This window comes from Onychomys torridus, chromosome 16, assembly GCF_903995425.1.
Source record: "Onychomys torridus chromosome 16, mOncTor1.1, whole genome shotgun sequence".
In the NCBI taxonomy this organism is placed as follows: domain Eukaryota; kingdom Metazoa; phylum Chordata; class Mammalia; order Rodentia; family Cricetidae; genus Onychomys; species Onychomys torridus.
Window position 1 is genome coordinate 40,365,885 of NC_050458.1, and position 13,901 is coordinate 40,379,785.

The window sequence follows — 13,901 nt, forward strand, 5'->3', positions numbered from 1 at the left end:
TCTCATCTGTTTCCAGTCTGCCCTCAATCCCTGCCATTTCATGTGGAGTCCTAGAGAACGCAGTATTCTGTCGTGTTTTCAAGGGTCAACTCGGCAGGAGTGTGGGTCAGTTCCTCGCCCCTAGGTGTTGGTGACTAGGATTTCGTGGCCTGAAGGATGTCATATTGCATGTGTTCCTTCACAGTGACGGGTCTGTGGGTTTCCACCCTGTGGACGCTGTGTATGAATATAGCTCCGTTCCACCCTGTGGATGCTGTGTGTGACTGTGTAGCCCTGTTCCGAGCAATTGTGGGCCAGTTTCGGCAGACTTGTTTCTACTTCTCTGTGTAAGTCCAGGGGTATCCCTTCTGAGTCATACCATTACCTGGGTTGAATGATCCAGTTAATCATTTGTGAGCCTAGAGTCATGTTGGAGGTCTTCTCTCTCTCTCTCTCTCTCTCTCTCTCTCTCTCTCTCTCTCTCTCTCTGATGTATCAACTTTTTTAAAATTTAATTTAATTTTACATATCAGCCATGGGTTCCCCTGCCCTCCCCTACCTTTTCTTTTCTAAATGGGTTAGCATTTAAAGAATTTCTTTTCCATCATGAAGGAAGCTGGGTCAGCCTGGGCTATACAGTAAGATCAGTTCTCAAAACAAACAAAAGGTCTTTGTTTTTACTTTGAAGTCTCTGATTCAATTGAAATGTCTTTTGAACTGGTGAGAGAGGTCTGGACCCATCTCTTCTTGACTTTACGTCTGGGTACCAGTAAGCTGCCAGCTGTCCTTTCCCTGGCCCTGAGCAACACCGTTCTCATTCAGGCATCGATAGCATGAGCTGCTGCTGCTTCTTCTTCTTCTTCTTCTTCTTCTTCTTCTTCTTCTTCTTCTTCTTCTTCTTCTTCTTCTTCTTCTTCTTCTTTTCCTGCATTTTGGTTGATGCTGAGGCCCCAGCTTTCTGTCAGTTACTCTCTGCTTGGACATTGCCCTCCTCATGAATGTCATCTTTTAGAAGTGCTTGTTTTCATGAGAACTTTGCCAAGCTGAGAACAGACAAGTTGAGGTCAGAACCTGCCTTGTGTTTCCTGTCGGGTGCCAACTGTGACTTGCCTCTGTGCCTCCGAAACTGAGAGCCCGAAACTTATCTCTAGGCCTGGTTGGGAGCCAGTGGGTAAATATTTACCAAGTAGTTTCCACAAATTCTGGGTGTCTAACCCCTGTGTCCAAACTAAGATGACTGGTTACGCTGTCTGGGCAGCTCTATCTAACTGCCTCAGGGCACAGCTTTCCCACTGCAGATTTCTGATGGGTGCCTGGAGGTAGAGTTCCTATCCAGGGCTGCACAGGGTTGTGTAGTGGGTGGTTGTGCACCACCCCTAATGTGGCCTGGATGGAGACCCTTAAAACCTGGGATGCACACACGTGCGCCCCTCTTCTCTCTTGCTACCTCATGGTCTTGGATGTTGGTGCTGCGGATCAAGGCAGAACTCTCCTGAGAACCGCGTTGGCCAGTACCCCACCCCTCCAGGATTCTGAGATCAACTCCTTTATTCTTATTGTGAGTTAAACCCCAAATAAATTCCTTTGACTATCAAATAGACTCCGTGGAATTATCCCCTTAGGGTTGGATAGATGGGCAGTCTTCTGGGAGACAAAGGCAAGGTGAACTGGGCAAGGACATCGTAGGAAAGATAGAACAGGACAAGGTGCCAGAAACATGAGGCCAAGACAGTAGCAGAGTTCCCCAGGAGCTACTGACAACAGAGGTAGATAGTCCCCAAAGGGCTGTGGTTAGTGAGCACCATCCCCGCTCTGTAGAGGCCTCCTCCTCCACCTGCTCAACTGTGGGTCTGTAGGAGGCTTCTGGAGTCTCATTCAGAGTAAAGGTGCTCATTGGCTCCGAGTCAAAGTTCCTTTCAGCCTTCAAGCCCAGGTTGTGGTGCTCCTCAAGTCCCAAACCTCAGATCAAGGGTATTCTCATCCCCAAGATGGAGTGCTCCCTAGCCCTCAGCCCCTTGTCTGGGTGCTCCTTCACCCCCAAGTCCAAAGTTTGGGGCACTCCTCTGCATATCAGCCCTGGTCAGGGTGATAATAAGGTGCCCCAGAATCAAGTTGGGGTGCTTCTCAAGGCTCTTCCTCACAGCCTGCTCAAGAGCAGTAGCAACCCAGCCATCTACAGCCTCCTGTGCCTTTCAGGCCCTGTGTCTACCTGGAAATAGGCAGGTACTTAGTAAAAGAGAAAAGGTCAGTGAGGGCTGTCACAGACAGCCTGGGCCAGGGAGGCCATGATTGACAAGAGATGGGGAAGGGTTAAGGAATTGCTTGAATCCAGTGCCCGATGCACTACTTCCATTGGACAACTCATACCATGTGATCCAGCTGCTTTTTATTGGGAGATTTGTTGACACTGAGAATGGCCCACAGTGAATTAGGGCCTTAAGTTTGTACCACAGGACTTCACTTAGAACTTCCTGAGGAAGCATGAGTCGGGGGTGGGATGCTTTGGGCTGGCCAGGTTGGAAAATCTCCAAGGGTCAGGCCTGAGCATGGTTCTGTGGGGCCAGCTGGTAGTGACAGAGTGTGGTCAGTCCCTGTTGCAGAGACTGGACTGGCAGCAAGCGAGGGACACATGAGGGCCCAAGCCCAATTTGGAGACCTCAGGGCAGCCATTGTAGCACATCTTCGTCACCAGAGGCAGGTCTGTAAAGCTGATGGGAGATCCTGAGGGATAAGAGAGAGACCATACTTCCTGCATCTCTGAGCTGCCCGAACCTCTGTCACCTCAGCCATGGTGCTGAGGGTCACCCCCAGGCACTGAGAGCCCCTGCCTGGTCTCTGCCATAGTCAGAGGTTGCCAGACATGTTTCTACTCTTTTTTTTTTTTAAATCTGTATTTTTGGGCCACCACACTGGCTGTGGGCTCTGCCAGCCCAGGGAGCCAGCTCTCTGTGCAAGAAGGGTGTGTCCAGCCCACCCCTCCCACCATACTCACGGGTAGCAATGATGACACAGTGGGTGGTGCTCCTTGGGCAGTTGGATGGTTTGGAACATCCTCCAAAGCCTTTGCACAGGTGGCACCGCATGCCCCGTGTTACAGCTGCAGGCAGACAGAGATGGGGGTAGCCGGTGAGCAACTTCTGCAGAGGGTGACACCCGCCCTCATGCCCAGCACCCTGCTCCCATTCTCCGCCAGCCTCACGTCTCTGTAGCCCAGCTTCCCAACCTTTATCTGGGGGTACAAAGCCCCTCTAGACCTTGGAGGAAGGGCTAAGTTGAGACCCTGGTGCTCAGCCTACCACTGTGTAAGATACAAGTGATCATGTTGGAACCAGCCGGCCTGCGTCCTTCTGCCTAGAGCACCCAGGGCTGGATGGAGCAGAGGTGAGACCTCCTGGGGAAGAGGAGTCCAGGTTCAGGCTCCTGAAGACCGGGGTTGGGGAGGGGTGGGGGCCTGAGACTTTAGCCATGCCCTCTTTACCTCCAGGGGCCCGCAAAGGATCATTTATATCCCTTGGTATATATGTTCTGCCATCTGAGACAATGGGGCCTTTGCCCAGTTAGTAGGGAGTCCATGGCAAGGCCAGACAGAAGGAAGGTGGGAGCCCACTGAGTTCTGTTTGCCATTTTCCTGGCAAATACTGCATCATTCATTTTGCAAGCATCCCAGGGGGTGCCAGTCAGGCAAGTGGCCTACCATGCTCTCTCTTGCTTTCCCTGGATCCCCTCATCTGTCTCCCTGCCTCTTCCCTGCCTCCCTGCATCTCTTTAGTACTTCCTTAAGCTCCCTTCCCTGGATTATAAAATCCCTAACCCCATGCCCTGGGCACTTTCCAGCACCAATCACGCTGCTGCACGATGGCTCTGTGCAAGTGGGGAAGCTCCTAGGTCCTGTCCCATCCTGCCTGGGCCACTGAATAGTGCTGGAGAGGAGAGCTCCCCCTGCTGGGGCCCCTTCTACAGCCACACCTCTACCAGACCTCACAGGTAAGTATGCTGGTCAGTTCTGGCTAGCCTCAAAGGCCAGTCCTTCATCCTGTGAGCTATGGAGCAGGTGATAGACAGGAAGTCCATACCACAGCGAGGTCCCCACCACTTGCCTTGATTGTTTACTATCTCTGCAGAGAAAGCGGAGACTCGGCCAGAGACACAAGCAGGTAGCAAAAGCCCCCACAAGCATGCAGCTGTCCCATGTATGTTAAAGACACTAAACAGACTGCACATGGGTTCTCCAGACAGAGAAGGGCTTAGACAGCAGCTGACTGAGGGACAGGTGGATGGGGCACCAAAGGATCAGGCAAGCTATCACCTCCCATTCCTCTCCCTCTCCATGCCTCCTAGCTTTGCCCAGGCTCATCTTGCCATGGTCAGTGTTGCCCAAGCTAGCCCCAGCTCATAGGCCATCTCCTCTCAGGGAGCCTCTCAGTTCTGGGGGAGAGGTCCTCCTTTGATGGACGGGCTGGCCGCGCTATTTTCTTTTGTTCTTGTTTTGTTTGTTTCTTCGTTTGATTGTTTGTTTGGTTGGTTTTTCGAGACAGGGTTTCTCTGTGTACTTTTAGAGCCTGTCCTGGAGCTCACTCTGTAGACCAGGCTGGCCTCGAACTCACAGAGATCCGCCTGGTTCTGCCTCCCGAGTGCTAAGATTAAAGGCATGCGCCACTACCACCTGGTGGCCTTGTTATTTTCATGATTAAGACTTGCCTCCACACTCCTATTCTCCAGGATTCTGGAGAGGAATGGGGATCCTCCCCCATTCCCCAGTGCCCCCCCCCCAAGTATCCATCACACTGCACGGATGGGTCACAGGAGATGTAGCTGGGTCCTTAACAGAAAGAATAACCGTCCCTCTTGGTTTTTTTATCAAGGAGGCCAGGAAGGTTTAACTCTCAAAAAGAAACTGGCTCTGGGTGCAGTGATAGGGTCATGGGGACAGACCCCAGGTCAGGACTTGTTTAGAGAGAAAGGGGGGGCTTTGGAGAAGAGGGTGAGAGAGACAATAGGCTGAGCCTTGGGACAGCAGAGTCCACCAGGTCCGGTCCCATTGCAATGTTGCCAAGTACATCTGATCCTATTTGCTCACTCTGAGGTCTGCTTTAGGATGCAGCCCACCCTTCCAAGGCTGCTTTGAGCCCTGGGGAGATGGCATTACCCATGGATGACAGAGCAGGCACCCAGAGAAGATGTAGGACATGGGATATGCTGAAAGAGGCACATGGAGCCTGGATCCCTCGAACTTCTAACTGTCCAGGCTTGAGGCTTTTGTCTTGAGGGGCAGGTATGATTTCCGTGGAGGAAGAGACTGGGAGGTCCAAGTGTAGAGTGTGGTCTCAGGCTCACAGACACTCCCGAGATACTAGGGTCTTGATTAAGACAGCGAGGATGACTGGCCCATGACTGAGCACTCCCTCTGAAACCTCAGCCCTGACAGTAACAGGTCTCTCAACTTTGAGCTCAGGACCATCAAAGTGGGTCTTTTCTGTTCTAAAGGTTTTGGGGACAACAGTTCAGGCTTTCTCAGGTCATAGAGTTCCCATGAGGCCCAGGCCAACAAGGGTGAATTCTAGCCAGAGATGTACATGTGGACCTCCCACCTCACTTCAGGAGGACCCCAAGTTCTAGAGCATTCCCACCCGTGGATGGAAACTGAAGTTTTACTAGGTGAAGCCTCTGGGGGCTGAGGCTGGCTGAGTTTGGAGCACAGGTTGCTGATGGACAACAGGGGCAAATGTTTCTTTGCACAGGCATTGGTTGGGGTTGGATACAGGAACAACTTGGGCCCCACTAAATGATGTCCGAGGCCAGGCATAGGCAGTGATATTTGAGGTTGTCCCTGGGAGACCATCAGCAGGCACCGGGGTCAAAGCTCCTGTTACTGAAGCCAAGGAAGCTAGGGTATAGAAATCTGAGGGGACTGAAGTCAAGTGGATGAAGTCACCCAAGGAAGGTGGGACAGATAGAATCTAAGCAAGGAGGTGGGAGGGGGCATCGGGAGAGAATGGCTGCAGACTAGCCGGGGCTCTAGGTCTGGGGGAGGGTAAAGCAGCAGCAGTGTACCCTGCTTTGTGTGTGTGCAAGGGTGTTGTGATGGAACTGGAGAGGCCTAGGGGTGCATTTCAAACTCAAGTAAGCTGAGGACGGCGCTGAATGTTGTGGGATCCAGAGAAGAGGGTTTAGGAATCTATGAAGGCCAGTGGCAGAGGACAGAAGCTGGTGGGTAGAGAGGGTCTTGGTGCCCAGGATGAGAAGAGGAGACAAGAAAGGGGTACCCCCAAGGGTGAGTGGTGGCCCAGGCTGGAAGGACAGTGACAAGTAAGGGCAGTAGAAAAAGTGGCCACTGCCTCCCCCCAAACCCTCACCCCCAACTCACCTAGCTCCATGCTCAAGACCACGGCCAGAAGGAACCAGAAGAGAAGCCTCATGTTCTCCGTGTTAAGGATGAAGCTGACTCCCTGGCCACCCCTTATACCTGCTTGTGGCTCCCACTCCACCCTTGGCTCCCATTGCTGCTGGCTCCCAGCCCTGAGTCACTTGCAACCTTCCTGGCTCAGATGGGTGCCGGCAGAGCTCGCTGCTGCGTGGCCTCAGGGAGCCTGGCACAATTTCACAAGTCTTCCCTCCTCCATGAAGTAGGGATGTCCCAATCATCAGGCCCAAGGCTCTCAAGAAAGTCCTTGTCAGGCTGGAAGCACAGTCCAGGTCCATCTCACCCTGCAGCTGCATGGAGGGCACGGCAGAAGCAAACAGCTCTCCCTTCCCCTCCCCTTGCAAGTGTGGATGGAGCAGAGTCCAGGTGAAACTGCGATGTCTTCCTCAGCAGCTCACTCTGCATGGAGCACGGTGGCCAGGATTTTCAGAGGTCAGAGCTTTCTCATCTGCCAAATCAGGCTTCAGTCCTGTCCTGGCCCTCCCGAGACTAAGGAAGTCAGGAGAAGCATGGCTGTTCACGTAGTCCTGGGGACAAGGGGTGAGTGTTACCTATCAAGGGATGGTACTGACATGGTACCAAGAAAACTAAGTCCTGTGGTACATGCCCAGTGACAGCAGGATGGGGAAGCAAAGCCTTTGGTGTTAAAAAGGTTCCAGGTTGGGGTAAGAGACAAAAGTGACATTTAGTAGGGCAAGGATCATCTGCCAATAGACTGACTGAACAGGCACTCAGGCCAGGCGGGAGACCCCACGTGTCTACTCTGGCTGTCCAGGTGGCTTTGATTTACCTCCTTGCTTTAGGGGGCCCCCAAACATGGGTGTTGGGCAGGGCAAATGGCCAGAGATCCTGAGAGAGGGGCTGAGAATTCTTCCTGAGAATTAAGCAGCAAGAAAGTGGGACCAGAAATCAAAAAGCCAGAAGGCAGAAGTAGCAGGTGTGTGTATGCGCGTGCATGTGTGTGTGTGTGTGTGTGTGTGTGTGTGTGTGTGTGTGTGTGTGTTGGGGGGGAGGTCCTGTCTTTTCCCACTCAGTTCCTCAGCCTACCCTTGGGCTTGTTAGCCCATTGATGGGAACTGGTGGGTCTGCCTCTTTCCAGAGAATGGGGGTGACTTTCATCAAGCCCCTGGAATCTCATTAATACTTCTCTTGCCTTGGCTGGCTCTGACATCAGGACAGGAGCCAGGGACCTTCAGGGTCAGGAGGACCTACCAAGCCAATCTGGGTGGGGGAGGTCTGAACTCAGGGGGAAGGCAGGTAGGAGAGCAAGATAGACACATGTCCTTCATTTGTTTATTCATTCAGTGGGGGGGGGGGCATTGACATTGACCACTCTGAAGTATAGGTACATGGGGTTGGCTAGGGGAAGGGAGCTGTGGCATAAAAGTGGATTCCATGTCCTTGCTGGGTGAGAGCTTAGGGTTGGCAGAGGAAGTGCCAGACAGCATGTACCCATGCATTCTTTGGGGCCTCCTCTGTGCAGGCCCCAGGCTTGGCACTGGCCTCCAAGAGCCAGCTGAGTGGGTTCGGCCATTGTCTTTTCACCAGTGAGATGGCTGGAGTGTGAGCCTGTGCCCGAGGAACCCAGGGCAAGCTGTGCTGCAGGATGCCATGGTACTTGCTAGAAAATAACCAAGCACTGAAACAAGGGGCCTCCCTACTCCTGGAAATCATTCTAGAGTCTCAGAATGTGAACTCCCATGCTTGCTGCAGAAGACGGAGGTGGTCTGCCCCGCCCCCTTCCCCTTATCCGTTTTTGGGGAGGCCAACCACAGACATGGCGGCGGCTGCAGAGCGTGACTCTGCTGGCAGCTTCTCTCTGGTGGGCTAGGCCAGACACCTCTGCATCATGCTTTAGCTTCATGTGTTGACTTGGCTTCATCAAACCTCAGAGAGGCACGTGCACGCATACACTCTGTGGTATCACGGTTCCATCCTGCAGCCTCTCTCCAGTGACTTCCCAGCTGCTTCCAGAATGCAGCTCTGTAGATAACCACCACCAGCCACTCTGGACACCATCCATGTTGAAGGGCTACTGTCTACCCTAGTGTGAGAACACCCACTGCCTTGAGCCCTAGTGCTGGACAGAGGCAAGGTCAGCTTGTGACGGCTGATGGTACTGGGTTGCTTTGTCTCACTCCATCCCACGTTCCTTCTCTATGTATGCTCACACAGGGCTGGACCCCCCTGGCCTACTCTCCAGTCCCTCAAACCTCCAGTTCTGATGTCCCCTTCTAAGGCCTCTGTTCCATAACTTTGCATTCTGAGATTCTCTGGTTTATGAAGCCACGGTCATCCAGAGGGTCTGCAGCCTCAAAGACCCCCAGCTGTTGGAAGAACACCCATAGTAGAATTATTTGGTACTAAGCAGATGAGGCGGCCAGGTGGCCCGGGAAAACTAAGTGCTTCACTCCTCTCTGCCTCAGTTTCTTTACCTGTCTAAGGGGTGCAGTAATGACCCCCCCCACACACACACACACACTTTGCAGAACTGTTGTGAAGGGTGCAGAGTCACCTGCAGACAGGATTTAGGACAAGCCATCTGGCACTGTTCCCCTAATGTGCACCTCCCACTGGCAGGCTTGGCCTTGTGTTAATTGAGCACCTTCTGGGGCTCTGTGCTAAGCACCAAGGACAGACTAGGGAGGGGTGGCAGTGTGGACACTGTGGGGCCTGTCTGAATGGTGTCATGAGACATGTGAAACTGCCCCCAACACCACAACGCTCTCAGCCACAGGTAATTAAGGGCCTCTTCCACATCACCCCCTTGTGGTGGGAGGGAGGACCTAGTCTCGGGACTCCTCCCAGTTCTGGCCCAGGATGCCACCTGACTGGGGACAATGGACTTGCACAAGCAGGGTAATGTTTCCCAGGTCTCACCCACTGAGTCAGGGACCTGCCTCTGACCCTCCTTACCAGTATAAGGGCAGCATTGTCTTCCTCTCAGCATCCTGCCTGGACCTCAGGGGACACCATAACCAGTGCTGCCTTCTGGGTTCTGTAGCCACTGTGTGTACATATGCATGTGTGTTCCTCACCCCTCTACTCCTGGCCTCCCAAGAGACTCATATTCTTTCTCGGTAGTCAATGTCTCCTCATCTCTGGGCCATTTCCCACCCAACTCACCTTTGTAATAAAGCCACACAGTTCCTATTCCTGAGGACCTGGGCAAGCCCACCAGCAGGATTCAGTCTCCCCATTGAGTAGCCTGTCCCCAGAGGAGGAAACTGAGGCAGACAATGACATCAGTTTCAGCAGCAGAGCTCAGGTCTGCCTAAGAACAGAGAAGAAGGTCCCCAGGATGGGCTTCTGTGTTTTGAGCTCCTACAGCTGGTTGGTCTGAGAAAAGCATTCAGGATGTGTGACCAGTAGGATGTGGTGACCATTAAGACTCCCCTATAGTCAGTCATGGGTAATCCCACTACATGGACACTGGCCAACTTCCTGACTCCTGGGCTGGGCCAGCTTTAGGGGTTCCCTCAGTGGCACATGAGTTGGGGTACAGTGGCACATGAGTCAGAGAGGAGGGTAAGGCTCCCTGGGTCAACTACACTGGCATGAAAGGCAGATCGGTGGCTCCTAAGTTGGGGTTGGGTTCTTTGGAGTCTTGATACCCAGAAGTCTTCAGTCACAATCAATTTCACAGGCAGTCACCTGGGACTTGGGCTGGCTCCCTGTGAACTTGTCTCCCCAAAATTTACCAAGGGACAAGAGGATTCAGAAGCTGCCTACAGGACCTGGGAAGCCTGCTGAAGACTGCTTTGCTGTCCGTCCCAGTCACCCCAACTAGCCTGCTCTGACCTGCCTCTGTTCCCTTTCTGCCATGCCCAGAATAGCTCTGGCCAGTGTACAGGCCAGACAAAATATAGCATGGGCCACCTGCCCCGATGTCCCTGCCAGCCTCAAGGCCCAGCAGCCAGTGTGAGGGTGAGGAGGTGTAGTGGAGGTCAAGGGGCCTGCTGAGCTGCTGGGACTGGAGAGATCTTAGTGGCCTGTGGAAACAAAGCCATTGCTAGCTACCCTTGGCCAAGAACTGTCCTGACACCAGGTCTGGCAGAGTTCCTGAGCTAGCTGGAAATGACAAAAGACTTTCTCACACGGCCTCCATCTCATGCTTGCCCTGGGCAGCTGCTAGACTCAGTAGGAGATAGCTCAGCTGAGTCTTTCTTTGCTTCTAGCCAGTTCACGATCTTATGTCCCCCCTCTAGCAGACCTCTGCTGGGTAGACTGAGGCAGGGACCTGATGCCATAAAGGTGGAATTTGGCCACTGATTCCTTCAAATCAGTGTTTCTTAACTGACTGATGATGCCCCTCACCCCGCAAACATAACTCTCCCGGATGCCCCTGATCCTAGGTAAAGAGATTTAGATCCGTATATCAGCCTTCTGAAAACAAAAGGTTATGGCCTTGGAGTGAGGTATCTGGATGTCATCAGTCTGTTGTAGATAGCCATGGGTCCCCATTGTGACTGAGGAGTCTCAGAGGGAAGAGGGCTGGGTGGAGCAAGAGGGTGAAAGGATGCAACTGTGTCTTTTAAGAGCTTTGTGTTTGGGTGAGTCTGCCTAGGGGAACAGAGCTTTACAGCAAGCTCCAGAAGGTGGCCAGGAGTACCGGAACCAGGGCCAAGCTCACTGGTGTAGCAAAGCCAGCCCCATTGCAGAGATAGTACTGGCAACAGGAGGTGGCAGAGGCATGCTTGGAGTATCCATCATACACAGTCTCAAAGCAGCTGGGTACACACGACTTCCTCACTTTCATCCGGTATGGGGTGAAGTCTACAGGGGACAGGACACAAGAAGGCTATAGTGAGAGAGGGTCGGGACCTTGGATGGCTCAGTCACAGCTTGTAGGTCCACCAGGACAGGTGGGGGCCTCTCTCCAGGTACCACTCTTATCCCAATGCTCCAGGACATCAAACTCACAAGTACGTGTGGTCATGCAGTAGGTGGCCATGGCTGGGCATCGCATGGGTTTGAAGCAGTTTTCTCCATTGTAGGCACACACGTGGCACTCCAGAGCCTGGGCTGTGGGCCATGATGGGGGTCAGAGGACAGGAAGAAATCTTTTTCCTACCAGTCAGACCCCAGCTGTCTCCAGCCAACCTCCCACTCCCACTAGGCACCACCAGGTCAGGACAGTTAGAGGGCAGAACTCTGGCCAGATTGTTGACTTTCTACCTGCCTGACCTACAAGGTCCCTCTAGCTTCTGTCCACCTTACCCACAGGCAGGCCCACCAGAACCACCAGGAACACTGGGAGCAGGGGTGTCATGATGGAGATGTGAGGATAGTGTGGAAGTGAACAGGTGGACAGCAGCGGCTGGTCCTGGATCCAAAGGGCAGGCTCTTTCCCTGTTTGAGCTCTTGTTCTCTTAAGGATAAAGTAATCCTGCACGGACAGACAAAGACAGAGACTTGTGATCACAGCGGGGGGGGGGGGGGGGGGGGGGGGCAGGCGCAAGCGCCTCCCAGCTCAGTGGGTGTTACTGATGTTCATTTACCTGGAGATGGGAGGAGGGAGCAGGATATGCGGCATTCCAACAGAAGACCAAAAGCAAGCAAAGGTGAGGGTGGAGGGAGCTAAAGACCGGGAGGTACGGGCAGCATCAAAGAAAATGGGGAGGCCCTGGGGTCCTTGAATGCAAAAAAAAAAAAAAAAAAAAAAAAAAAAAAAAAAAGGATTTCATCCAGCGGATCTTTTGTTGTTGTTGTTGTAGGGGGTTATGGAAACTTGGCACACAGTCTCTTCCTGGCCGAGCCCGGAGTGCAGGAGGCTCTCCAGAAGACTGGAACCCAGGCTTGGTCTCTTCTTGGGGCAGAGGTCCCTTTTCCATTTGCTTCCCCTGTGTGGAGTCTCCTCCCTCCCCCCAGGAAAGTGTAGACTCCGCTGTGTGAGTCCTTTTGCCACAGCGGAAGGGGCCATAATGAGTATCCAGCTCCTACCTAAAGACTCTTCGGATGCACTCCAGACGATGCTTGCCCAAGACCGAGTTCCACAGGCTGGGTCTGATGATTGGGACTGTTGGGGGGATGTGGATCAACATTCTCCTCCCTGCCTACAGACGCGATCTGGCCCCTGCTGAGGGTACCGAAATACACTCCCCGGAAGACAACCCATCCTTCATGACCCATTTCCCTGGTACCAGCCCAGGATTCTGAGGTCCTGAATCAGGCCAGGCCTGAGGCTCCGGCCCCTCCTGAGCCCTCTCGGGGAGCTCCGCCCGAAAGACTGCAGTCTTGCTTCAGGAGGGCTCCCAGCGCGGGCTGGGTGCGGGGTGACCTCGCCCTTGCCCTTCACCACCACAATCCCTGTCTCCATGGGAACTCACCCGTGGCCGCTCCCAGGTCCCTCCCGCGGTCTGATCGTGAGTCTGTGCACACTTGGTGCTGCGTTTGCACGGCATCTCAGGCCGGGTAGGCTCCGCAGCCGCAACCGACCCGCAGTGCCAGCGCACGACTGGCCCCGCCCCACCCCGCCTCCAGGCCACACGCTCCGCCCCCATAGCCTCCCAAACCCTGCCCACAAGCTAACTGCTGTAGGCTCAGTCGTGAGTCCTCTGGTTATGGCCCTCTTGAGCAAAGCTTGGGCATCCCGTGGGCATCCGAATGCGCCCACTCATGAGCAGATTCACACACAGTGACACAGTAGCGATCCTGAGGTGAGTGTATATTTCCCGGGCATTCTCCCCAGGTTTCCTCGAAGCTCTTCTCACCCCTGCTCCCACAGACCAAACTGATGGGTGGGCATGCTGACTCGGAAGAGGTACCACCTGGACAGGGACCTCACTGCACCTCTGTCCTTACATGGGATCCACTAGCAAGACTTTCGAGCCTGTCTTAGAGGCATCCCATGGCTCACAGGCTGCTCTCACCATCAAAAGTTCACCACTAAATAATTACTTTATGTCGCTAAAATTTGTTTTCTTTTTATTCTGTTTCAAGCAGCCAAAATTTAATAGGTTTCCACAAACTCTCCCCCACCCCGTTTTTGTGAGGAAGAAGATAAAGAAAACGTGCAGTGACGGTGGAGAGTGCCCAGGTCACTCTTCCAGCAGATGCTCATGCATGCACATACAAGGGGCCTTACAACTGAGATAAACACAAGTCTTGGAGGTGAATGCTCTTAATCCCAGCACTCTGGAGGCAGAGGCAGGAGGAGCTCTTTGAGTTCGATGCCAGCCTGGTTCACAAAGCGAGTTCCAGGACAGCTGGGGCTGTTACACAGAGAAACTCGGTCTCCAAAAACCAAAATATAAAACAACATAAAAAAGAAAAAACAAACAAACAAAAAACAGAGACAAATAACCAATATACTCTGGTCCCCAGGAAAACACACCTGTTTCCCCAACCCTTCATCAATAAAGACCATGCAGAGGTGTGAATGGGAATGGCCCCCACAGACTCATTTGTTTTAATATTTGGCCCCAGTTGGTGGAAATGTTTGGGGAGGGATAGAAGGTAAGCTCTTATTGGAGGAGGCAGAGTTTGAGGTTTTGAAAGA

At 53.2% G+C, this 13,901-nt stretch overlaps 2 protein-coding genes across 2 annotated transcripts; both read right to left on the reverse strand.

Moving 5' to 3' along the window:
* Positions 1–2,363: 2,363 nt before the first annotated feature.
* Slurp2 (secreted LY6/PLAUR domain containing 2) lies at positions 2,364–7,369 on the reverse strand. The gene is made up of 3 exons (XM_036208481.1): positions 6,344–7,369; positions 2,972–3,076; positions 2,364–2,700 (listed from the first exon to the last, which is right to left on the reverse strand). Exons 1-3 carry the CDS (start codon positions 6,393–6,395, stop codon positions 2,564–2,566), a joined length of 294 nt encoding a protein of 97 aa, XP_036064374.1. The 5' UTR covers positions 6,396–7,369; the 3' UTR covers positions 2,364–2,563.
* A 302-nt stretch (positions 7,370–7,671) lies between these two features.
* Positions 7,672–12,875, reverse strand: Lynx1 (Ly6/neurotoxin 1). The gene is made up of 5 exons (XM_036208480.1): positions 12,730–12,875; positions 12,344–12,419; positions 11,621–11,789; positions 11,324–11,425; positions 7,672–11,176 (listed from the first exon to the last, which is right to left on the reverse strand). Exons 3-5 carry the CDS (start codon positions 11,670–11,672, stop codon positions 10,980–10,982), a joined length of 351 nt encoding a protein of 116 aa, XP_036064373.1. The 5' UTR covers positions 11,673–11,789; positions 12,344–12,419; positions 12,730–12,875; the 3' UTR covers positions 7,672–10,979.
* Positions 12,876–13,901: the final 1,026 nt, after the last annotated feature.